At 44.4% G+C, this 27,153-nt stretch overlaps 1 protein-coding gene across 8 annotated transcripts in view; it reads left to right on the top strand.

Moving 5' to 3' along the window:
* LOC118412402 (pituitary homeobox x) overlaps positions 1-25,845 on the top strand; it is a 93,330-nt gene extending 67,485 nt beyond the window's left edge. For 6 of the 8 annotated variants that reach the window (XM_035815234.1, XM_035815239.1, XM_035815236.1 and 3 more), the window contains 2 exons: positions 22,703-22,950; positions 24,514-25,845. In XM_035815234.1, the coding sequence (XP_035671127.1) occupies positions 22,703-22,950; positions 24,514-25,059 (794 nt within the window). In that variant the 3' untranslated portion in view covers positions 25,060-25,845. Of the gene's footprint in view, positions 1-8,492; positions 8,781-21,191; positions 21,666-22,702; positions 22,951-24,513 lie in introns of those variants that run through there. The other 2 variants (XM_035815241.1, XM_035815238.1) reach the window with 2 other exon arrangements.
* Positions 25,846-27,153: the final 1,308 nt, after the last annotated feature.

Below are 27,153 nucleotides of genomic sequence, written 5' to 3'. Positions count from 1 at the left end.
ATTTAGAAATACGCGTGTTTGCACGCGGTTTAACAGAAGTCTACATGAGTGGCTATAAGGAACACGAACCTCTTCTTTACCTGCATATAGCATTATTAACGCATTATACAAGTGCCTTAAGGCCTCTAAGAAATGCAAACAAAACCTATATTGTCATGTAAAAAAAGAGAAATAATCATTGTGTGCTTCAAATATGTAGTGTTTTTCAGAAGACATCGAGGGAGCATTTTCGTGCACACAAATTCTTATTCTTGTATCTCCTATTTCTGCTTCGCCTTGAAAAGAAGTGCCCAAATCTTTCCTACCTAAAACTTGTCTGTTTGTCTGGGTGTTTGATTTCTATCCGTTAGATTTTAAATGTCAGACCTGTAGGCCATGATGTGCAGACCAAAGCGGCGAACCTTTGGAGAGGTGCGACGTTAAGCGCACACACAAGCAGGGCGCTGATGTTTTAGCCTACGGCTTTCTCCTAAAGTCTCTGTTAAACACGGTAATGTACGCTCTGTAATTCCCACCACCTGATGTACGGTAAAATACTAGTAAAAGTGCTGTTTTTCTCTGAGCTCCCCCATCACGGTTAGTCAACAGAGCAAATCTCTCTGCAAGCCTTGGTTACACCCCGTGCTGAACATGACGCACCGTATCCCCCAGATTTGTGCACCCGACATTGTTTGTGCGCAGCCTAGCTCCCCTTATCCAGCCTCACAACACCTTTGTTGAGATGCTACTTACCTTTTTTGACTTCTTAACTACCCAGGTAACACCCTTAAGAACAGGGACTCGACATGTCTCCATTCACACATGTTTTAAGAACTATATAAAGAAAATACATGTTCATGTATTTCAGTGTTTCAAATTTGGAAACGGATTTTTTCGTCACCATATCGAATTGCATGAGCAGTTTGAAATCATACCTGTAGTTTGGACGCCTTTTACATAATCATGAGAGTTCATCATGATATTTTATTGCTGCACTTCGTTTATATTACAGTTTTACAAGAATACTACAACAAAAGGTGCACAGCTCAGTTTTTCAACGAAGTTATGTACGTCGCATTCAGTACTATGTGAGGGAATTGGAGCTCCGAAATTTCGGCTTTTAAAAAGCATTTTACTGCTTTTGGTACTTGTCTTACTCTTCAATACATTGTAGTTTTGTGTTTAACATAGGTTTGATTCTTTTACAAAAAGATCCAAGTCTGAAAAATGAGTTTACCTTCCCCAAACTTGTTTCAGAATGATATATTCTGTTGTTGTGTCGAGAAAGTTGGCACTCCCGTTTTAAACCCCCTTCCTCGCACCCCATATGATCTCAATTTCCCAGCATTAATCCTTTCCTAATAGCACATTTTCTATGCTGCCTAATACTCGACATGAAGTTAGGTCGTTAAAACTAAATGCATATTTGTTCATGTCGTAAAGTGCCTTGGGGGTGACATGACACAAGAGGGTGATCTGTAATGGGACCGCGTACGGCTAAATTACGTTGCTTTTTAATGTTCCAATTGGAGTGTAATTGGCCAGTCCTTTTGAAGATGAAATTATGTCGAAGCATCATTTGGTCAAATTATATAGATTAGCGGTACAAAGGCAAAGCGACACATTACAGTTATGTAGTCGTTTGCGTTGTAATATGTAGAATCTTCGCGCAATTGTGCTTTCCAGGGAGAGCACCGAATGGTTGTGGGGGAATATATGCATTATGCACAGGAGTTTCGGAATGTGTGAGATTTTTGCCGTTTTGGGAACATTTCTCGTCAACAATTCCCGGTGGAATAATCATTTCAGCAATGCTAGAGACCCGCACTTAAACAAGAATATGTTTGGAGCAAATTTCAAGGGAATAACCCTAGCCAATACGTCCCGACAGAAAGATGGCGGCGCCGATTTCGCTGAGAAATAAAGACGTAGGTAAACATTTCTGGTGGGTACCTGCACCTGGGTTCTGCCGCTAAAATAGACAATTTTTTTCTGTATATCCTTTCGTAATGAAGGATGGAACATACCCTGCGTGGATGGGTGTAATCCCAGCAAATATCGGGCGGATTTGGGTGGAGTATGTTTCCGCTGAAAACGTTTTATCGCGACGGTGCAAGCCGCACGCTGACGCACTTCGGAGGCGTCTTGGCAACAAAGCGGATGGACACGTCTCACTGACGTTCCCTCCAATATTTCTATCTCACTAATGCTGACGTTAAAACCTAGATATTCTCATTCTTGTGCCACTTAGCATTTTAAGAACGACATCAATGTAGAATTTCTCCATCTTTGTAGCAAAACATTCTGGTGAAAAGAATACGAACGTAAGGATAACGACAAAATGTAGACAATTTTATTCATTACAACTTTGAGTAAAAGAAAATAATGAAAAGTTGTTTTCCAGTCCTTATCATTTATTTAATGAATTTTATACATTCATCCTGAATTTGCTCTAGGAAAGTAGACAGGCGAATTTATTTTCAGCTCAAAACTATGTTATGAAAAATATTTTCATCAGTTTATGACTAAATATATCAAATATTGTGTCCATTAAAATGCTTTTTATAATTATATTCAGTACACAGGCATTTTCTTCAGTAAAGTAGATTATACTTTCAGTGCATCGTGGTTTGACTCCGGGATGGTCGCATATTACTTATCATCGTGTTCAGTGAACTTTCGATCGCCCAAAATTTCTTCCTCGTCCCGTTGAATTATAAATGCGTGTATACATCTTTCATCGCTATTTGCACGGACCCAATGAATATTTACTCGAGGATTTGGCCCAAAATGGACACAATTATAGCTCCAGAATGGAAGCAATCAAACACTGTCACCGGAGAGTCATGTATTTTTCAGGAAACTGGGGTGAAACCGAGCCGTTATGTGTCTATTTCAGCCTGACAGGGCGTGGTGTTCTTTTCAAGCGGACGGATGCGCAGGTTTCTTTTTACTTTTCGTTCATGCGAGCTTGAGCCCTCTAAAATGGGATGGCATCAAATATTTACTAAACAAACACTCTCCTTGTGTAATGCATCAGCGAAAAAAAACTACTGTCCTTGGAAACTTGGAAAGGTCGAAAAAGAACGACTGAAATATGAAATAAAAATCTGTATTGTATAGAATGTAGCGTCTATTATATAATACTATTTGTGCGATGGAATATTCTTATTAGAACTAATGACGCTCAACATAATTGTGGAAATGAATACTACATATTCGTGAGAATTCTGTGTGCGCGTTTCAATTTAGCGGGCGCAGAAATTAGATCCTAATTTTTGATGCCAAACTAATTTTCACAGCACAAAAGAGCAAACTGAAGTGGCGTGACAACGGAAAGAAAACCTTGTACCAATTTGTAATTCTTGATTGAACAACTGAACAGCTGTTTGAAAAGAGCATGTACAATACTACTTAACTATTGAATTTCTTTTTTTTATGATTACTCTAACATAACTTCAAAGAAAGGAAAAGAATCCGAGAATGTCGTCTAAATTGAAATGTAATTTCAAGAAATGAACAGTCGAAGTACAAAAAAATCTTAAGTTACAACAAAATTTAGATTTCTTGGGTGAAAGTTATTTTTGGTTCCTGCTGAAACCCATCAATGCAGTGGGACCCACCGTTGAAGGCGTCTATTTTCTCTTCGTACGTTGAATTTCTTCCGACACGGACACTTCGGAACCTCCATCCAGCAGCCGTCTCTTGTTTGAAGCACAAAAGATATACTGTATTCCGATCCCGATGCAAACGCGCATAATCGCGTCCTCTTCGAGTCTTATTGTAGCCGAGTACATTTCCCAGTGTCTGTCAGATCCCGAACCATCTCCCATCCACGCGCGTTATCGCAGACCCGAAAATCGGTTGCCGCCGTCTATCCAGGTTTTCCCGTCTCCCCACTCTCTCGTCTCTCCCCGCTAAAGTGGCCGACCTGACACGCTGACTGCACTATTTTGAACCCGTTTGAGCTTTGGTACCCTAATACCTGACTCAGGGCTGTTGTTTGTGGAAGCGATGTGACAATAACCTTGCCGATTCCGTCAGTTGGACTCGGGGATTTGGGCGAATATTCATGCTGCATTAGTTGGAAAGTACCCCTATCCCATCTACAACTTGATCACTGCTAACGATAAGACAATGTCAGGCTCGTCTTATGTTCTTAGATAACAAGATGTTACCAAGAAAACCCTCCTGAAAGGATTTCTTAAGTCAAGTGTGGCCCTGTTCAAAACCCTTGAAATTCTGTAGACGAGTTCCAATATTTACACGGCTCAAGTTTAAAGCTATTCAGTCACGTAAAAAAAGGGACTTTGCTGAAATGTTGTTCTAGTTGTGCGCATAATCCACCCTTAACCCACACGCACACGCGACAAAAGCCGCACTGGAAACTCACCAAAGTAAGAATAAAAGTGTAAAGAGCTTGGAGAAACCGACCCATGCTTAATTCTTTTGGCTTGTGTAGTGTTGTCGAAAGCGCAGAAAGGGTTGCCGGTATTTAACGATAAACTCGCATATCAACAGAAAGCTTAGTTTGGAAGTAACGCTTCGCGACTTCAACGCACACAACAATTTATCAGTTCCCGCTTGGCGAAAACAAATTGTGATCCAGATGTTCATTTTGACACCGAGAGGCCCAGGATAAGATCTTCCATAGAAAGATGGCGCGAGGAATGCTAGTATAGACTGAACAGAATGGCGCATATATATATGGCTCAAGCGTTTTCTGTGATAAACCCACAGTGTCTCAATTTTATTTTCCGCGATAGCATTTTCAGTTTAAAAATAAATAAGGCCACAGCTTTGCAATGTGTATGTTCTTCGTTATGAAAAGATTTCTGCGTTCAAATTTGTAAACACAAAACGTGTTTTGCTGATTGAGATTTTGATGAAACGTCGAGGCGCATCGCAAACATACTTATGATGTATGAGCAGATGCAATGGCTGATTTGTAGAGCGGGCGTTATCTCAACAGACGGCGGGCTGGAAATGTCGAGATAAAAAAAACGCGCGCCCTCGTAGAGCAGGCGACTTCTGCTCAATTGTAGTACAAATCCCTGCACTTGAGAGGGAACGTTCGGTGGCTGTCTGTGAGGGAAGTGTCGGCGCCGTGTTTACATAATGATGGTTAGAACGGCCGTGTTTTCTAAAGTGAGTGGTAAGTCTGCTGTAAGACTCGGCACACGGTACGGGCTGTCTCCCAGATTAGCCCGGCTGACACTCCAGCCATGTTTGGTGTGCTTAGATAGAAACTCCGGTTACAAACCTCGCGCGCGTGTGTTTGTGTTCTTGTATCACCTGTCCAGAGAGCACCTAGTCTGGGGGCAGGTGTTTCTGTTCTTTGATCCACCGCAGTGCGACAACAACACTCGCTATCTGAATGGCTGGAATCCTACCTGTATACTACTGATGTAACATACAGAAAAAGCGTTGAAGCTACAGTATTTCTGTAGTTTGACTTCGCTCTCCCCAGCTATCAGTAAGAAACAAACAGACGATTATGGAACCAGAGGTGTTGACAGGTCATTACAAATACCTACAGATGTACTTACAAAGCTGATATGCGGTGTGTTTTTTTTCTATCGCTAGGGAATGAAAATACTAGAGAATATGTCCCGGCTTTTAGCAGAGGAGTACTGTTTTGAAACGGGGACAAAGAAAATGAAGTTTATAGAAAAGGACACCAGACAACCATATTCTAGATGAATTATACTAAGGTACTACAATATTTTAATCAAGTACAGAAACTTGGGGGAAAACAGATCAAGTTAAGCAGCAATATTTACCTGAAGGAAAATGTATAATACAAACGTGCGCTTGTCCCAGCGTGATGACAGAATGCGGGAACACCACATACTACAAACTAGTCGTCATGTTTTGGCAACAACGTCGGTATGTCAGCTTGAAGTGATACTGTAATTTTACACTCTGTTGTCCTTTATTTACGTATCATGTTCACAAAAATTATCCATTGTTTTATTTTTTCACTTGAAACAATAGACAAGTCGCTACGGGACGTTTAAAATTGGTGCACGAAGCTTCTAGTTGTTGTAAAAGGGTTGTCTTGTTTAGTACCAGTCAACAAGAGATGGTTGAGAGGTGTGCGATACTCGTTTGTCAATCTGTTTGATGAGTTGATTGACAGACGCCGGACAGGTTTTCTCCAGCTGTTGCTGTAAGGAGGAGGAAAGTGTGTCGGTCCCAAACATTTCTCCACTTATCTCCTGTAAGCTTCCGCCTCAACACAACCCGACCCCACCGCCGGGACCCGGCAAGAATGTGCAGAATTCTGATCATTCTGACGCGTTGCCAAACTTGTCTGTAATTTCTCTTGCAATTTGCTCATTGTGTTACACGAGGATGCCAGGAGGGATGAGGCGAAGGGGGGGGGGGGGGGGGGGTCTAATGAAGATGTCTACTCTCAACACCCAAAACAGCACCCTAAGTCCTCTCGTGTGCGGCGACTGCCCATCAGTTGTGGGAGGGCCGCAGACTTAAGGAAAAGTTGTCCGGAATGTACCAAAGCCAAAGGAATATAGGCACACATATCTTTGTCTGTAATTTGTGTGCTTAATAAGCGTTACTATTATAGGTTATCATGGCTCGTCATTTGTTTCCGAATGGCCGTCGTGTGCGTTTAATTGTATTGCGTACATTTTCAGGTGGACACATGAAATGTGAGTGTGACCTACCACGCTGTTGGAACTCTGCACAACCGCACACCACACCGACCCATCAACTCTTCAAAATCCCACAATATATACGACGCGGTTAGGACAATATAGGGATCGGAAGTTATTTCCAGATTCGCATTTGTTCTCGCTTCTCTAATTAAGATAATGATTAAGAATTAAAGCCCATGAAAAGACGCAATTTTTGTCGCTCGTGTTTCCACCTCTATGGGGTAGGTTTGATTGGCAGGGAGTAAAGCCTATAATTGTATCGCCAGAGGAAAAGATAGGACAAAGCCACCACACTACAGCTAACTCCGTCTCACGTTTCACACCTTTTCTCTACCACATTTGCCATTTATATCTATACCTACAGTTCTGCCCAATCTAAAGAATTAAACTTTATCCTTTATAGAAATATATAGTAAGTAACCGGAGACATCAATTCACCTATCACCACACCTGTTATCTAGTTCTAACTGTCCCATGACACTAGTGAAGCAAAGGACGTGAAAATTATTGTTTGAATTTCAAGCCAAACTTCAAAACATTGTAAAGAGTTAAAGCGTTGTATTCAATCATAGATCCGGCAAAAGAAGTTACTAATGTTATATTGCTTTTGATGTCATAACGTGGGGTTACAAAGGGGGTTAACCGGTTAACCACTCAAATCTTACATTATTCTATGTTTCTCAATGAAACAAAATATTCAGTTCGATTTGTTTCGTCTTTTCTTGTAGTCATACCTGCCAGTTTCAATGACTGTCAATTGGCATTTGGGGCTCTGCACAGTATCGCTTTTACTGAAAATCCTCACAGTATACCTGCCCATTATCACATTGAACACGCAAATGTTAATGTCATTAACTCATTTAGCCTAGGGTATTGCAGACAATGGGATACCTGCGACAAAATCGGAGCATATATAACATATTTCACGTTTTAGGGTGGTTAGGAAGTCGGTAAGGACGCTTGCGGTGGATGAACGATAGTCTCCACCGTCCCTTCCCTGTGAGACATCCCCTTCGGCGTAGTCAGGGCTCACGATGTACAACAATACTCCCAACAAAAGGCGTCGGAAATTAAAATTGGGCCCAATTGACCAAAAGTCGGGATGAGTGACAATGACGCCTTGAAATGGACACGCTGTGTTTGTTGACTTAATGAACACGAAGTTAAGATTAAGAACGTTCTATAGTCGGATGGACCTGTCTCCGAGCAGCCATCTTGGATGTTGCACTAGCAGGGTACGCACAGACACTCGCGCAGTCGTAGTAACTTCAATGACTCAGCGAGTTGAAAACATCACGCACACGCACTTTGGTAAACGTCTTTTCTATTAAACTTCATTCACTAAACAGAAAAATATGATTTTACAGTCGCCAACTTGTCAGGTGCGACTGTGTTTTTTCAAAGTAGCAAAAATAAAATCAATGAAAGAAAAGTAGGTAGAGTCTGTCCTGACGTTATCACTTTCGACGGTTGCGTATTTGGTCATATCCCGGTCTTACTAAATTAAAGCGATCCTGGATAGAATAAGCCCAATAAAGTTGCGGGGTGACACTAGGCTCTTAACGTCGGGATTCTGGGCAAATTATTTTCCACCTTCCTAAGTCGGGACGTAATCAAGTGGTGTGGGTTTTTTTTCGTCAGTCGTTCAGGAACTGAGATATAATGGGTAGGATTATGTCTCTTTTCACCCAAACGAATGCATTGACTGAGTTAAATTAAGATGCCTTTTAGTGGGACTAATTGGCGCATACCGTCTTCTGGGGTCAATCCGCTGTCCGACCGCGCATGAGACACGGTCGCACGCAAGTCTCCTCCCATTTGGTAAGACCCCCGGAACTGAACCCGCTTCACCTGTGACACAGCCCGTTTTGACCTTTCGCCTCTTGCATCTGGCAGAGAAAATCCCCTCAAACCGCCCGCGCCGCGTATCAAGACAGAACATTGTCACCCGGCTCTTTAAGGTAAACAGTTTCCCCAAAAAGCAGCGCTTCGTCCGACTTTTTTTTTTCGTCGCCCACCCCGGAAAGATGGACCACTTGCCGAGCGAAGCCGAGATCCTAGCACGGGACGCCATGCGGGACACCAGTATTCTACCCCGAGATCCCCCATTGCCCATTCCAGGCAAGTACCGACATTAATCTTGTTAAAACTACGTTTTCGTGTCACTTGCTACTTGATAGCTACGACTTGGGTCGGAAATGTCGCCACACTGGTAGATTTTTCACCGGGACAGGTAGGAAATGGGTTCGGGAGGAAATGTTTATTCATGAGGGAAAGCTTTGGAGGTGTACAGAGTGGTGCCGGCCCGCGCGTTATGGCTGTGTTATCGAGCTTCTAACGTTTTCCTCCACCCTATCTGAGCTGGGGGCTTTAGTCGAGGAATTGAGCTTTGACTCGTCTCTGCGCGACCGCCATCAATTTAACGTCTTGGGGATAGAGCCGCAGACAAGTACGGACTATTTCTCTCAACCCTCGCTGAGAAACCCAGACTTTCAAATTTAGGAGAGAAAAAAAATATAAACAAGAAAAGAGTACGGGGCAGAGATTATGTAGTACTGATAATAAAAACATGGGGATTTTTTATGGCTAGTTTGAGATCTGAGAGCAAATAGAACACAGCGTGAGCGCGAATTTGAGGGATTGTATGCAATTACACCGTCCCAATTTCTCTTCCCCGCTATCTGAACGTATCATAATTTCTATCCTGACGGCGATAGATCATATGAGTACCCGGCCCATCATTTTTCAGAGCGGACAAGGGGTATATAGCTATCTGACTTTTGACACTCGTGAGCGGTTAGCGAATTCATGGACTCAAGCCATCAAGACTTGATAGGCCTTTATAACTTCATATCTGCTATTTAGGCCCCGCCATCCATATCAGTGTGACGGCTGGCTTATAAACGCACCCGCTTCCAAGTCCATTTAGAAAATTTCGATGGAAGTTTCCCCAAAAAATTGAAGTCATTTATTTTACGATATCGAGTGCGCCACCCCTTAAGTGGAAGCGAGAGTGTAATAGATAGAAATTAACGGGGGCCATTTAGTGCCGAAGATGGAATATCGGATTTTTGGGACTACCCATAGATCAAATGTTCGCTGAGACTGGCGGTTGATCTGGCCTAACCATCCCCGGATCTCCAGAAGCTGAAGAGGATTTGCACTAGGCGAGATATGGCGCACTTCTCCGACAATTTTCAGGATTTGAACAATTACGGTGCCGCCCGGGCTGCCGCTGGGGCCGCCGGCGGGGACGGTAGCGAGGACTGCCCCGAAGGTGAGCCGCGCGCCGCACGGTAACCCGCGTCCGACCGGGTTTTCTAGTAACCATCGCTTGTTTGACATGTGTATTCTACTTTCTGGACCTTCTATATCTCTATTGTCTTGTTTATTTAGTCTACTGCGCTATTTCGCGCGTGCGGTGAATGAAAGTTTACATGTTATAAAGATACGGCTGTCAACATGTATTTTCTTTTGCACTAGATAGACATTATCTTTTTTAAATATTCAAAAACTCTTGAAAACTAAAATCTTTTACAACTAATGCAGAAATTTATACATATTTGCATTTTATTTTCTTGCGTAAATAACATTACAATTTGAATAGGGAATTTGACAAAAAAGTTACATATTCAAGTATTATAGTACTGTAATGTTCACCTGAATTCGGGTTGTGGGTTACAACTACTCCTCGTCAATTTCAGAAGAAAATTTGTTTGTATGAGCGTTATAAGGAAACGCTTGTCATGTGTTTTCTTCTTTTCCAAAGCCGGTCAAAGTACTGTTGATGTCCGTGTAGCGTGTTCTCCGTGTGTTTGTCTAGAAAATCCTCAAGTTTGGTCGCGAGTTGTAGAAGTATGGATGTTAATGATTGTGTATACGGAACAGGACTGACAGCAGAGATCCGTGAGTGACACCTTACTAATCCGTTCGTGGTGCTCGTGTGAGCAACACGCTGGAATTCAGGCGGGAAGATATGGAAATATGTCAGTTTATCTGCAGTTCAGGGTAACGTATCTTGTTTATGAACGTTTCCGCGACTCTATTAAACCCATCCAAGCGTTGGGGAAGTCATTTGACCGTGATTTTAAGAGAGAGACTCTTGCTACAACAGGCGTACTAGAAGACATACGAGTATGGGAGACAAAAATCCTATCAGCGACTGAACTGAAGCGACTAACGTGAGCTCGCGCGGGAGATCCGTCTTTCTGACAGGTTATTTTGGGCCAATTTTGTCGTTTTATGGTCAATTATGGCTAGTGAGGCGTCGCGGCAGGCATTTGACAGTGTTGTAATCTCAAGCCCTTCAATGATAGGGGAGTTTTTGAGAAGACTTTCGGGCCAACCTCCAAGCCGCGGCCTTAAAGAAACCAGGTCCGCCCTACCCATGAAGTCTTGATCTCCCAGATAAAGGAGAGACCATATAAATGGAAATGAAATAATTCCTCGGTGATAGCACCCGGAGATAAATCGGGCTCAACAGATGTTCGGATGTGTATCGCGGCTAGAGTAGAAAAATCGCGGCTAGACTAAAGATTTAATATCACAAAATCGCAAAGTGCAAACTTCATATTCTGGAAAATCTATAATTTTTTCAAGCTTGCATTTCCACCTATTCGCTGTAATCGCCGTTTGAAAATCTCTATGTGTTTTGGGCAGGGGGTCCAGATAACTTATTACTAAACACACTGTCGTCAGTACAACATGATTAAACTATCCCCTCACAGCGTCAGCAGCCGTGAAATATCATATCTACCATATGTTTACATATGTTCAATATCTTGTTAGCTGTCTGTCAATAGTCAAATTACCGATTTTTCACAGTGGCGAAGAGCGCTCAGTTTATCTAAATTCAGGTAACCCCAAATTTAGACGGCTAAGACCCTTTCGCCTTCTCGCATGTGGACTGACCACCTTAATTTTAATCCGTCACATCTAATTTGCTGAGCCAAAATGTTAAGGGCTAGGATGAATTTACTTAAGTGTTTAGATCTGCTGGTGTTAGTTGTGTTACGGAGATACTTAAGTTAAGGCACGGAGCAGACGACAAACAAACTAGCAGCGAACGAACAGCAAAATAAAAACAACATGGGCAACCGTTCAGAAATTTAACCCCGAACTTTCAACTTTGAAGGTTGTAGTTACATAGAATGACATAATACTATATTATATAACAGGCTAACAGTTAGAGTCTTCTCGAATTATAAGTAAATAGTCGTTTGATTTATAACAGGAAACGGAAGACTAATGTAGAAATGTGTCTTGTTCGACCACATTTTACAAATGCGACAAAATTGAAATAATTATTTTGTGGAATTCTCAGCCCCGAAAAGGGCATTTTTTCTCATTCGCCTTCTTTTATGTGTAGGTTCGAATCTAGAGGACATTCACATGTTAGATATTATGTTTATTATCAAATGTTTCCATACATTAAAGTGCTAACTTGCCATAATTGTGGTGGTATAAGATTGCATACTCGTGTCTGTTCGAACATATGTTTATAACCACAGGTGATAAAACATGGTAGCAAACTGTTACACAGCAGACGTTACCTACATGTAAGGTACTTTGTGTTCGTGTCAAATTGACGGGTACAGTCAATGTGATATTGATATGACAAGACTTCAGAATTATAAGGGTACATCGCACAATCGTTACCGGTATTGTATGAATCTATTCAATAGTTCTAAAATTGCGTGTACCATTTTTTTTTCAAAACACTGCTGTCGTCGTTTGAATTTAACATCTGTCCGCTAATTAAGTTAACATTTCAAACAGGATGAAATAGCTTTCGCTCTGTCTAAAAATAAAATAGAATAGAACAAAGTTTGCTTTATTTTCATATCACTGAAAAATATAAAAGTTACTGACAGAAGATTGACATGTTAGGATTTTATTAGCCCTATCATTGACACATTTTTGCATAACTAACCAATATGCGGTCATGTTTTTGCCCGCAAATGCGGATGTTTACGAGGCCTGCACACTCTTTGTTTTCTATATATTCTTAAGTTGGTGAAGATTTTAAGATGTGTTTCGACACTGAGCTCTACCTGTACATGAAAGCAATAGTATGAAGAGAAATTAAGATGTGTAATACATGGATAGGAGAGTTGTACGGTGACATAGTTGTTGCTAATTTCTGTTCATGAAATATTTTTAGAAACTCCAAACTATCTATCACTACAAAACAAAAACTTAATATGAACCATCCGGACAACATATCAGGCTGTGAGTATTCTGAAACGTGATTTTACATCATTTTGATTTTTGTATTTGGTGGCACGGCAGTTTGCTGACTCGGCTAAGCGCCAGCCGGTTGGCTTCATAGCAGGTGTGACTACTGCGGTAAATTCACTCTAAATCCACCCTCTTTCACGCTTTTATTAATGCAAAAACAACTGGAAACAGCTTGTGCAATTTCTTTTTATTAATTACACGATACCTGGCCGCGGAAACCGCCACATCATTTCACGATTTCTATGTCCAAATGTCCCACCAAGAAGACACGATTCGATCCAGTCTAGATCGATCCAAATGTTGCTTTGTTTTCTTCTAGAAACTAGTCCATCTCGGTTCTTTTGGGCTCAGACAACAGGCAGTGAGTTTAATACACTTCGCAAAGACGTGGCCCAGAAATATAATACCTACCGAAGATCAGAAGAAACAAGGAGTCTTTGAAGATTTTGTTTCAGAAACTCCAGACTACCGATTGTTATTACAGAAAAAAAATTGAATATGAACGATTCGGAAAATATCACTTTTTCGTCCACGGTATAAGATTCTGAGACGTGATTTTGTATTTTCTTAGATCTTCGTCCTATATTTTTAGGAGACAATAATCGCAGAAGGAACAACAAGTATTAAAGTATTTGAAGAAGGTGTTAATCATAGAATATGTCAACGACGTGTACCAAATACATACTTAGTGTGTTTGTTGACAGGCCTTAAGTGGCGTATGGTCCCCTGAATGTAACTTAGCTGATATGTCGGCATTTTGCACTTATATACTAACGATACAAATACAGGTTTTCTAGCATCTATCATAAAAAATTCTCATTGTTTTATGCTATTCTCTCTCTCTCTCTCTCACACACACACATTCACTCACTCACTCACTCCCTCTCTCTCTCTCTCTCTCTCTCCCTCTCACTCACTCACACTCTAACGCTGGATAGGATAATTGTATTTTCTTCTCTACAAATTTCGAAGAGAACTCCATTTCCTATGTACTCACAGATAGGCACCAACACAAATGTTTCCAACTGATGTTTCATTCATCGCGATTGGAAACAGTCGCCATACCAAACGTTTCCCTCGCAATAGTCTCAGTTCTTCGATCCAATTAGAATGAAGTATGTGCATATTTCTGAAGTCGGCAGGTGTTGCCAGTATTTGTGGTTTATGCAGGTGTTTCCTTCGTGCAGCTGTTTGTTGTAAAAGAAAACGCAAATATCTCTAAATAAATCCGTCCTTTCACAATCCATCACGACATGAGCTGAGTCATCCAGGTACAGAAATATGTCCCTTTGTTTGGGCTATTGGTTTGTTTCCACCCACCTATGATGAGTGTATATATCGATATGGGAGGTCCAGCTATGCTATTGAAATGTTGGTAGATCTCGTAGAGAGATAATATTCAATACACAACCGTGGCGGGCAGGCTGTGATTTTATTTTAGCTCCAACACAGTTCTGCTCTAATATTCATACCCCGGTAATATCCCCGACAGTTTTCCGTTCGCCCCATAAACCGGACTGCTCACTAACACTTTTATGACAAGGCCTTTTTACGGCTACGTTCTTTCTCTTTTTATGAGGGCTACAATAATAATTTATCAGTGCTTGGTCATTACACGGTCGAGGGAAGAGGACTTAATAAATGCTTATAGATACAGAGCTAGAAGTCACACACATGCGAGCACACACCCTTTAGCCACGACTTTGTAGGAATCTTTCAAAGACGCCCTCTGTTCTCGTATTTTGTGAGATTGCGGGTAGCATTACGGGCTGAAGGCGGGACCTTGTGTAGACTTGTACCGGGACGACCTAGCAAGTGGCTTCGGGGGTCCCCTAAGGGCAGTCCGTGGCATTCGAGGTCCTGCCCTTGCTGAAACTACAGTAATACTCGCGGAACTAGAACGCTTATAACAGTGTTCTTTGTCTGAAGAGTTTGTGTCCGTGCCCTGTTGTAGCCATTCTCTGGTTCAATGTCAAGCTAAGAGGTATAAGATTCGTCCTAGCATTGTCTAAAGCTCATCGCACATGCTGAGGACCTCCAAAAGGTAGACGATAACCTAGGAGCCGTACAGCTAGCCTGGGACGCCCAGTATTTCTCCCGGTTTGCCCCGGCACGGTGACGGCACGCCACCTACGCTATGTTTGATCGTGGACTTGTGCGGACGAAAAACGGAGGCACATTTCTGCCAGGAAAAATGGCTGTCATATTCTTCAGTGCGTTCCCTTGCGGCCGCATTCATGACAGAACACGTTAACCTTAGTGCGCACGCATTGTGTACAGACTGCACTTGCACGCAAAAAACAAACATGGGCGCTTGCTATATCATTGTATATGCCAGATTTTTGGAGGATTGTAGTACACGTACTGTCGTAGTTTTTTTAAAAGGTGACCGTTTTAAAAGCGAAATGCTTTGGATATGTATTTCTTTTACCAACGTAATTGGGGGGCAATCAGAGTCCTTGCTACGTAAGAAAGGGCTTATATGGTAAAATTTAATGGGACCGTCCTCTCATGTTAAGTGTTCAGGGATCGTTTGCAGCATTGTGGATCACATCATCGCCGATTGAAGATTACGATACATTCACATTAGGTTCATGTCGTCTGATATTTACGTCATGTCACTTGATGACAGTCACAGACCATGATACTGTTCTGTGATACTGCTGGGCACTTTAACTGCTCACAGCGGGTAATTGAAAAAAAAATGGCAGATTTCGCATTGCCCTCTTCAAACACCTCAAGTTAGCACGAAAGTATCCGTTTTAGAACAATTAAACTGGTATAGACCGTATATGATATTGAGGGATAAAAATACGGTGTTGAAAGAAATGTAGAAAAGCTTCCGTTGTGCGATCCCTCTGTATCGCACCGAAAAATCTCCTCATTAAAAACACCGTCTCCGCTGTCAGTATACAGACGTTACCTAACTGTTTAGTCTTTATTCTGACAGTTACGATGATATCTTTTTTCCCTGTATATGTTTAAAGTTACTTTGAAAATGTGTTGCCAAGTAGCGTTGGTGTTTTAGGGTGTAATGTCTACCATATCAATCTACCGCGGTATAAAAACAAAAACATCAACAAGAACAACTTTCCGTGAGTTTGAAGCCCTTTTCTGTGACTGTGTCGGTTCTGAAAAGGAAGCCAGCACACGCCAGAGTCTTAGCACTTCCGCGGTTTTTCTTTAAGATACTTTGTAAGACGGTATGGGGGCCGGGAGGTGTAAGCTAGCCCATGCGGGAATCGTCGCCGCTGTTCGCTTGAAGTTTTCACAGTTAGTTGGAATCACGTGGGGCGTGCATTCACCTGTCTGTGCCGGGCACAATGCGGCACACTTTCTGCGGCTTTGTCTTTCGTGACTTGTAAGTCTTCAGACGATACCTTTGCCCACGCCTTGGTGAAATCCTCGATGGCCTGGGAGTGTGTAATCTTGTAGAAGTGGGGCGGCGTTCGGCACGAATCTTTCCGCCGCCCCACGCTTGAGCCCACCCTTAGAGATCATCCTTAAAAGTGTAAACAAGCGAGGCGACCCCAATGATGAAACAAAGCGTTTACTCATGATTTTTTCGGGGTTTGTGGGTGGGAATGAAGATGTAAACCGTGGAAGTGTACTTCCTGTGGAACTGTTTACCGAGTCCTCGCCGCTCGGGTGTGTAATCCACGACTATCGGGCTGCCCTCATGCGCAGGGCGGTAAAAAGGCGGTCCCTCAAAACGGCGAGCATTCCAAGCAAGCTTACTGAGAGAGTGCTCGGCTAAATCCCTCCGCAAAGAGAGGCACACTTCAGGACACTGCTCGTCTGTCGGGAACATCCACGCATGAGGGAGGAGGAGGAGGGGACCGCATCCCTGTTCACGCCATCAGACTAGCCCGGTGCCGAGTGATGGGCTGATTTGAAGATGCGGGTATTGGGAAATTTCGGGCGCGCACAAATCGACTGTTCGTCCAAAATTGATGGAGACACACTGCCTGATCATCCGCCCTGGCGCTAACTAGGCACTTCGTTTTCTACCCCCCACTGTCAAGTTGAGAGAAATATTTATGAAGGGAGCTTACCGTGGCCTGCCATCGCGCTCTCTCTCCATCTGCTGCAGTATCAGTCCGCTTTTTGGTCGGGCTTTCTCTGACACAGTGAAGAAAGGAACAGCGAAAAGAGGAAAGACGTGAACAGATAAAAAGAGAAATAAAGAATCTTCTCTCATGCATTTTCCGGTCAAGATAAATAGCAAGGGGGCGTTAAGTTCGTTTTCACAAACACGGCAACTATCAGGTAGTTTTAAACGGATTAGAGCACCTTTATTTCTCATTAGCGTTACCATTTGCAAGAAAAATAGCAGTTAATGGGCACCCTGATGGGTTTGTAATGCAGGCAAACATCCCCGGGAATCCCTGGGCGCTGCACCGGCCCGACAGTTGGATATCCCCGGCTTCGCGCGCCTAAATCCCTGGCCAAACAGGCCGGCAGTCCGGGCTCTCAGCACGAGCATACTGCACGGTAAGACTTTAACCCGGCCTCGGTAATTCACGGGGCTCACCGCCGCTCGTTAGGGGTTTTTCTTACAATCACTGTTTGTACATTTCCACAATGCAATACCTTGTTCAGAGGCTCTTCAACACAAACCCCAGACAGTTACTCCACAAATGAGCCCGGCTTTCCAACAAACGCAGAAGTAAACTGTTCCACCTTTCTATCAAAGATAAAAACAATCTTGTGCCCGGTTTAGTGCCCTTATTCATCTAGATTGGCAAAGACCGCAAGAGGCTTGTCTCTCTATCTCCCTCGAATATACGCGGGGATATACTAAATAAAATAAATAATATCTCTGCCTTAGTCGGACTTACTGGCGACTTTGCTGCAAAGCCCGATGATTTTGCCCGTTCGCTATCACACTCAGAAAACGAAAATAGCCAATCCGTTTCGTTTAGGATGAAGGACTTGATAGATTTCGTTTGCGGTGATGGAGAATGTAATGAGGGTGGAGCAGACTTGGCGTGGTCCCGTACTTGACACGGGGTAATTCGGAGGGTCTGTCTAAACCGCGAAACTCGGGTCCGACCCAGACAAAACTTATTAAACTCAAATTGGATAAAATCGTCTGGATTTCACGTGGATTAATGGAAAGTTTTCGCTTGTGTAGAAGGCTATTTACCGACAGATTTGTACAGCTTCTTCGAATTAGAGAGCCTTCTCTGTCAGCAAAGCCCGTCCCACTAGTACTAGTCCCGATTCTTGTCGCCCTGATGTCACCGCAGGTTTCTACAAACGAACATACCTGTCAATTTCACACGTCGATTTCATCTTAAAGCATTTGCCCGGAAATTGGCTTACTCGTCTTGTTTTCGTCTAGTGAGATTTCATGGGAGCACCATCCCCGCGGTGTGCATTACCGAAGTTCCCAACTGTTGACTTTTCTTAAACCTCCCGTTTGAATTTCCATAGCTTGATTCAGGCTGTGTAGGAATAACACTCTAATCCTGGTCTCGCAGCTATGTATACAAATAAAGATGCCTCCTCTGTATTAACCCAAGTGCCGTGTTTATTCCCTTCTAAACATCCAAGGGTCGTTTTCAACCCCTCGGCCTGACCCCTTAAGTTCCTCCCTTCCTAGTTTAGAAAGAAAAATAAAACGTCAATCTGGCGGCTTTCTTTTTACTTTGTCTCCCAATTGCATTCTGGTCGGGGCAGTGTTTCTGTCGGAGGGACCACCAACTTAGTCATTTTTCTCTGCCTTGCTTATTATTGATGAGGAAATGTAACTGGATAGCTTCTCACAAGGATTATGGGTTGATCCCAATGTGCTCTGATCGGGAGAGAGGCTAGTGGTGGGGAGGGGACCATGTGGAACATATTGGGAAGAGGAGAAGATGTAATCGAACAAGCCTCAGCCAGCTGTCGCTACGGACAGATATCTTCACCAGCGCCCTAAATAGCACCAAGCTTCTTAATTTTGACAGGACCCAGGGTTCAAGCCCCCTCCCTTCTCCGGAAGTCAACTAACGAGACATATCAGCTTAATTGAAGGAGGTCTTAAGCTAGTAATTGGTGTACCTGTAAAGTCGGAGAGGGGAAGAGGTGGCGCGGAGGATTCGTTTCATGTTTCCGAGCGCCTGGCGTGTGTGTGTGTTTCCTAAACCCCCGCCTGGGTTTCCACCACAAGGTATAGGGGAAATGCGATTTCGTCTGGCAGAGAATAGGGCAATGGATGGGACACTGAAGGAGACCTTTTCACGAGCGCAAATCTAATCTTTCAACCCTAACGTGATTTTCTGTTGGGAAAATTGGAGGCCGTAATTCAATTGTCCGCCGCGCTTATGTTATGAGATATTTGGTTAGATACGGAACAAACCCTAGCCCCTCCCAATCAATCCCAACCCAGGCTAATTACAGCGATGACTCCGCCATTGGGGACACTAGAAAATAACCATACACATTTATGAGGGCTTGTTATAGTTACCGGCTCAAGCTGATCAGATAGTCAAACTTGTCTTGCTCTTTTTTTTCCACATTTTTCTCATATCAAACTAATTTGTACCTACACCACGAAACTTGTCTGTTGCACAGTTCATGGTAACTTTCATTTATAAACTACTAGTAGCTGGCCATTTTTGTGCGACATAAAGTTTTAAGAATCCATTAAAACAACAATTAAACTAGCAGAAAGTAGGGAGGTGGGATAGTGTTGAAAACATTTAATTCATTCTATGAGGAAATCACCATAACACAATCAAATCGGTCGCCAATTACTAGTATTTGAGGTTATTTAGCCGATTTCATTCTTGGGCAAATACAGTGGTTTTATGGGTATTATTGAGTGGGTGTGAAGCTTTTTCTCTCTGGTCTGTTTGCTTTAGCCTTTGTTTAAGTTGTTTGTGGCCCCGCCCGCTACAGTCGGTATGCGCCCGGGGTGTGTATTGGAGATGTGTATTACCATGTGTATTGACCGTAGCCGGTACGGGTTCTCCAAAGTCAAAAGCGTACATCCTCTCCGCCACTTCTCTCCGCGTTTCCACGCTAATTTGTTCATGTCTGCGTGTGTGGTGTAATAGGAAACATCTCGTTAGAGATAATAGACAGTTATTTCGAAGTTATGAAGTCCGTCTGGTGTTGGGATTTTCCATCTCGGCCCCAGTCTTTGTTATGACTAAAATGATTGACACGTCGGGCCCTCGGGCCAGGCATCTCTTATGGATACCGTCCGGTGGAAACGTGGCAGATAAGGAAATCTTGGTTTGTTAAGTAGGGTTAGGTCAGTATTGTTGAGTTAAGTAAGCCCACTGGCCATCCGCGCAGGTGTTATTACTGTTCTAACAACATGCCCGAAATATCCGGACTAGATTCTCTCAAACACCACTTGAAAACGGGAGAAAACCCGTTAATTTTCTGTCATAAAACCCAGAGATAAGAAACTGTAGACATGGAAATTATTTCGGCGCGAAACTTCTTCCCACATCAGACAGGTCAGTTTGTGTATTGATGGGAAGAAAAGATAAAGCCCAGAGATAATATTCTCCATGGGGGACTTATTGTGTGCCCCTCCTCGCTCGTTTCGTTTTAATATAATGTTAATCAGTGTTCTTTAAAAGTGTTTATCCCCCATACTTCAAGGTGTGTTGTCTATTCAGACTGGGGTTAAGTCCCGGGGAGCTGTTGTGTATTCCGTGTGGGACAGGGGAGGAGTTTTTCCCGAGCACAAGTGTTTACCTGTTTGTTGCACCTGTCAAGTTAAGTACAGAGAAAAACTGACAGGTGTCGGTACTTGACTCGAGCTAAAAAAAATCAGCACGACTCGGAGAAGGAAAAAACTAAGAATAAAAGTTAGCGTGTGGGGTGCTGTGTAGTATAAGCTGTATAGCGGTAGGTTCACCATAGGCGGCGTGGTTTGACGGGTGGAGGTGGAAGCCGCAGCCTGTCGATGCAGTACCGACGCCATGGTGGCGTTACCAGACCGTTCGGGGTCCGAGCGCGCCGACTTCTGACTAACTCCGCAAATCTGCAGACGACATTTTGATCATACCTCGGGTGTGTTCGCCAAACCCGATGTAAACAGTCTTGTTTATGTTCTCTCGCTGTCCGACAATTTTGTTGAGGGTTTGTCTTGTGTTCCCAGCGCAATTAGAGCGGCAAAATAGTAAGTTTTGCATCGCTATCTGTCCGGTCATTCCAGTCGGAGTGAGGGAAATCAAATTAGGAAGAGATTTGGGGACGCGCAGTGATTGGTTCATGGCGGCGCGCGCGGTGCAAGCTGGGATGGGGAGGTTGGTGTCGTGACGTCATCACCAACATGCTCAAATAGACAGGGGAGTTGCACATCCCGCGCATAGATCTCGGGCTAAGCGACCATAAGCCGATTACAAACATATCTAAGGAGGACATCGTGCAGTGCGAGTATGTCGTTCCCGTCGCTTCGTCGTTCTTGATTTATCGTTCGTCGACAGATCGGCCGCTCCGCCAGCTCGTGTCGGACGCCGTACGGGGAAAGACCTGGCATTCCTGACATCGCAGCACAGTGCACCGTTCCCATCGTTAACCGAGCTAAAAACTTAATCCATAATAATTGATGAATGGACACCTTGAACGACTCGCTGAGCTTAGAGCAGCTTGTGAGCGTAAGCCCACGGAGAAGCCAACTGACTATGGCCGGGATGGCGCCGATCAACAACAGTGGCACAAGTACGGGCAGCGCATTGGACAGCACGGCGGTAGCGGGAGCTCACACCAGCATGGCCGGGACAGATAGCAGCATGGACTCCACTCACGGCTCCGGAGGTACAGACCAACTCCGTAACTACTGTACTACGTACTGCTACTACACGCCTTAGCCGGCGTGCGACGGTGCCCGACTCCTGTAATTTCTGTGGTTTGTGCGACGTTAGGTCTGCTCGCGAGCTTGTCGAGCGTGGCCCCGAGCACGAGTAAGGTGCCGCCGAGGCCCGGCGAGCCAACCTGCTCCTGGGTGTGTAGTTGTTAGGCAAAAATCCTGGCCCTGCCGGTACCGCGATGAGAGCCCGTCCCCTAACCTCGCTCCAAATTACCCGTGTCGATCCTTTCAATCATGGGAATTTTCACGGTAGTTGTTTTTGTTGTGCCAACAGTTACTTTGTCTCGAGTTTTTATTTTTAATGGAGAAGTGTACAGATTACAAGTCTGATGTGAGATACAGGAAAGAGAGAGAAAAAGTCCAATGCCTTTGCGGTAGATGTAGGCTGCGCTTTACGTGGATGTGTATTCCGAAATTGGACCAAGTCTTCGGGTGTGCGACAGGGCACTGCGCTCGGGTCTAAAGCGTTAGAGAGGTGTAGTAACTGTTCCTACCTGTCTACCTATCTCTGTGTATCACAGCCAAACAAATCTCGGACATCCACTGGCAAAAAGCCCACTGGCCTCCCGCATTATCTTGCCTAAAATGACTTCTTGATCCTTTTTCAACAAACGACAAGTTTGCAGTGCTGCCTGTTTATATTTATTCTTCCCACTTTCGTCCTGTCATATTTATGTTTCCGGATGTGCACTTGTCGCGATCGTGGCAGCGCGCTATCCTAACCCAAAACCGATTTTTCCTACCCTAATCATGACTCTGTTTGACGTTGCTGAATCACAAAACATAGAGAGCTTGGCTCGGACATTGTGTTGCAAATGTGTGGGGTCAGGTCCCCGCCGTAAGGAGTAGATGTGAATCGTCCATCTGAAGTGGCACCCCGGGTAGGTGTACGACGGGGAGTGTGTGTCGGAATGTCAGCCTAGTTCTAGCCCATGTAAACCCTGCTAACCGCCGTCTTCTCTCTCTCTCCCTCTCCCCCCTACAGCAGCCACTGTGTCGGCAGGCTCGCCCGTCGGGAAGGACTCCGGTAGCGGGTCCACGCCGTCTACGCAGGACGTCACGCAAGACGACGACGAGATGCGGAAGCGACGGCGGCAGCGTCGGCAGAGGACGCACTTCACGTCGCAGCAGCTCCAGGAGCTGGAGGCCTCCTTCGCGCGGAATCGCTACCCCGACATGGCGACACGGGAGGAGATCGCCGCCTGGACCAACCTCACAGAGGCCAGAGTTAGGGTAAGTCTTACAACTCCATTTTGTAATAGCTTTAATACAGTAAAACAGAGTCAGCTATCGTATTTTAAGTCGTGCGGTTGTCTCGTCATTTGTTCAGGGCGCTACTCGTCAATCTAGATCAACAAGCCCGCTCTGTAGGCCGGAGATTTTCCTCACATAACCGACAGACCGCAGACAGGCCTGGAAGATTGATATCATATTCGGGGAAATCACAGAAAATTGAGAGCCCTTACTGGGTTAGCCCTGTTAATTTTTGACCCCAGTTCGAATTATCCAATTGCCCTAACTCGCCTTCCATTCATAAATATCAGACATCGGACCTCTTTCCAATTGTTGCTTAATGTTTTCATTAGACGGGGGATTTAAAACATTTTTAACATTCGCTTCACGGTTCAGTTCCAAATGGTGCGTGGCAAAAAAGAGAGAAGCAAGTTGGGATAGACTGAGCGTGCATGTACTGAGACTGAAGTAGTACTGGAGCATGCTGCAGGTCTCCAAAGCCGGGATAGTTTACCGGCTCAGGGCCTGGACCCCGCGGTTTGTTCTCAGGCACCCCGCCGATTTGTTAAGACCTAACATTTGTCGAATTTGTTTTACTTTAGTTCTACTCGCCATAGAGATGTAACAACTTCAATAGGCCCCAGCTCGTAAAACATGCCACACAGTCTTTAGCGGGGAGAAAGTTTAGCCCGAATATAAAGGCTCAGATTTTTACTCCCGTGGATTTCTGTGTTTTGACGAGGCCGCACGCCTGTCCCTTTGTCACCCCGCGGAGTCATAAATATTGCTTGTGGTCGTAATGCAGAGTTTGTGTTCCCGGCCTCCAAAGTATTTATCTCGCCATATTGCTAATGAGATTTTCTGAACAATTGTGTTATGAACCCTGGAATAATAGAGCCCATCAATCGTGTGTGTGAGCGGGGGACGGCGGCGGACAGCCCATGTCGTCTCAACCGCGCTCTGCCTCAAAACCCCGGTTTGGCGATCGGAATCCCCCACTTCAAAGCAGAGCTTATCCCGTAAATTTTACTGTAGTCTTGATCATGGGGGTAATATACGGCGTCTGATAAAAGTAGAGTAGTTGCTTTTGACATGGTAGTTAGCTTTATTACGTATTCAGGGTGCGTCCGTGGAGTATGGAACTTGCCGGGGGTGTGGCTTCTGGGGAATCGACGGGAGTAAAACGCTCGATTGTCCGATTAAGATTGTTTTATAAAAGCAGATAAAAGTAATTTTTGTCAACTGTTAAAACAAAGCCTTTAGGGGTGATTGCTTGAGTGTCTGTGGTTTTGTGAGTCCGTGCTTGGGCTGGACGGCCCGGCAGTATCAGTAGCTGCGAGCTGATCCCTCTAAATCCCTTTCCGCGCCTGGTCTTGAGAACAGGCTACCGTCAACAAATGTGTCAAATTCAGACAAATTTTGATGAATGACAATTGGAAGAAGTCTTGGCAGCACCCTGGGGCTGGAGTACTCTAGCCACCTAGATGGGTGGATTGTTTGGAAAGCTTTCCGCAGTGTTTATGTTGACTTACGTGCTTTTTTTTCTGTGTCTGTTGCCGACAGGTCTGGTTCAAGAACCGGCGGGCCAAGTGGCGGAAGCGCGAGCGAAATCAGCTGGGAGAATTCAAGAACGGCTTCGGTCCTCACTTCAACGGGTTGATGCAACCGTTCGACGACGGACTGTACTCCGGCTACTCGCCGGCCTACAACAACTGGGCGGCGAAGGTGCCGAGCCCGCTCACCGCCAAGTCCTTCCCGTGGGGACTCAACTCCAGCGGCGTGCCCAACGTCAACCCGCTGTCGTCTCAGGCCATGTGCTTCACCCCGCCGACCACCATCGGCACCGCCACCACCATGGTGCCGAGCATGAACGTCGGCAACGGCTTGAATTCCCTGAGCAGCCTGCAGAACCCGACGGTCGCGCCGTGCCCCTACGCCTCCCCCGGGCAGCCTTACGCTTACCGTGAGCAGTGCAATTCCAGTATCGCGGCCCTGCGACTGAAGGCCAAGCAACACTCCACGTCGGTCGCGTCCAGCTTCTCCTACCCGAGCCCCGTCCGCCAACAAACCCTCTCCGCCTGCCAGTACGCCGTCGACCGGCCCGTCTGACTGTCCTTCCCGACCCCCCTACTTCATCAACCGTTCGTAGGACATTTCCCCGCAGACAGAAAAAAGACTCTGCACACATTCTCCTCTATCTACAAACTCTGAGACTATACCGCTGAATCGACTCGATTTTTCGTGGAGAAATCATGTAAATATCATCAGAGAAAACAAAGAGAATGGACTCTTTATTTAAACGTTGGCGTATGGGATTTGTTTGCTAAAGAAATGAAATGAAGACAAATTATTTTAAGTTAGAACAAAGTAATAGTTCAGTAGATACACTCCTTGTTTCACGCACTTCAAAGTTGAAGGAAATGTTCTCTGTTTTTTTTCCTGCACGGAAAAAAGGAATTCCTAAAGAGTATTCAGCTGTTCAGAGTTCGTCGATTCCAGTATTCAACATTTTATCGATGTTTTGTATCGAAAATAGAGTATAACACATAACAGATGTAGCTTGTTCTTAGATTTTATATATTTTATCACACGTATTGTAAGAGATCATTCTATTTATGTGGTGTCAGCTGTCGATATTTAAAGCACAACAATCCACGCTTTCGCTGCGTAGTTGGAGCTGTACGTTCAGTAGATGTTGTTGTTATTTTCTTTTCCCTTGTTGTTCAATGCTTATTGATTCCAGAGTGCATCCAATCGTCGCTTGTATATCTTCTATTGTGCCTACAGAAAGTAAAACTCCTTGTGTATAGATGTTCCGTATTTGTTTCGCAGAGAGACATCCTCGCTCAATGGACGAAAAAAATCTCTGTACATTAAAAGAGGGTTTAAAATCTATCTTGCTTGTGCAGTGGTTATGTGTGGGCGCCTGTGTGAGTGTGGGTTCATATGATGTCCAACTGAATAACCTTTCCCGTACAGGCCACCCATTACTAGCCTCTACCAGGCTCCGTGGATCGGTAGATCATTATCCTCACCACGAGGTGAGGAAACGTACTCTGGCCGGCTAACTCCCCTAGCGTACTATAGATTCTATTTGTCCAATTTCTACAATTAGACCACCGATCCACGAAGCCTGGTAGAGGCTACCCATTAACGCCTGTCACACGATTGTAGTTGTTGTCAATGCTGGCAACCTCTGCCCGCTAACTGGGACAACCCTTGTGCTTCTAGCTCTAGGGAATATATACATAATACAGCTACAGAGTATGCCACATCTCTGAAATGCCAACAGAGCAAAACGTCAGGTAGTTAGCCAAATATGCAGGATTTGTCCCCTCTCTGGTCCGAGACGGACACGGTAGACATCCTGTTTCTGTGCATGAATGTAATACTATGTATGCATGTATGTATGTGCTGTATGTATGTAACTTATGTATGTATGTAGACCCTGAACAAGCCAATCGGGTCACCAACATACCACCCCCCCCCCTGTCCCAGCAGAGCGTGTAGAAAAGTCACTGACTTCGCACACACACACTGCAACGCACACACACACACTGCAACGCACAATGAGTTTGTCAGGACCCCAAGATTTGTTTTAGAAGGCGCAAAGTGGTCTTTAAAAGATCGTTAATTTCTGGACGGATAAAGCAGACTTTTGCCTCTACTACTACTACTGCTACTGCTACTACACATACACATACACATACACATACACATACACATACATACACACATCGTGAGTTTGGATAAGTTGGTTTATACAGAGTTTACAAGACAATACATTTCGGTATGGTAGAGGTTCTCCCCAAGTCAAAATGGCCGAAAGATTTTCCCTTCCCTCCCCCCGGACCCTGCTATCCGACCCTCCCCCTTCCCGGCCCGTACTTGTACTCCTTCCGTTCACCCTTCTCCATTCACCGTCGCTGATTGTTTCGCTAGAAGAGGCCAACCCCTGCCTCCATAATTATACACTAATCCTTACAACCAGTTTCGAAGTGATCTCTTGTTGTTTTCTCGTCATACTATCATGACAAATGACCGTAGGGTTAAGCCCTGAACAACACCGGCTCGCACACAAGCATGCGGAGAACAGTAACTTTCGGGATGGGTGACTTGCCAATTTTCAACAATCCGTGGCGAAAAAAACCGAAGCGCTGTGCTGGTATAATCAAGTCGTGTCAAGGAAGGAGGCACCTGTTC

This window comes from Branchiostoma floridae, chromosome 3 (genome assembly GCF_000003815.2).
Source record: "Branchiostoma floridae strain S238N-H82 chromosome 3, Bfl_VNyyK, whole genome shotgun sequence".
Lineage (NCBI taxonomy): Eukaryota > Metazoa > Chordata > Leptocardii > Amphioxiformes > Branchiostomatidae > Branchiostoma > Branchiostoma floridae.
The sequence above is the reverse complement of the archived record's forward strand: the minus strand, read 5'-3'. Positions and strand labels throughout refer to the sequence as shown.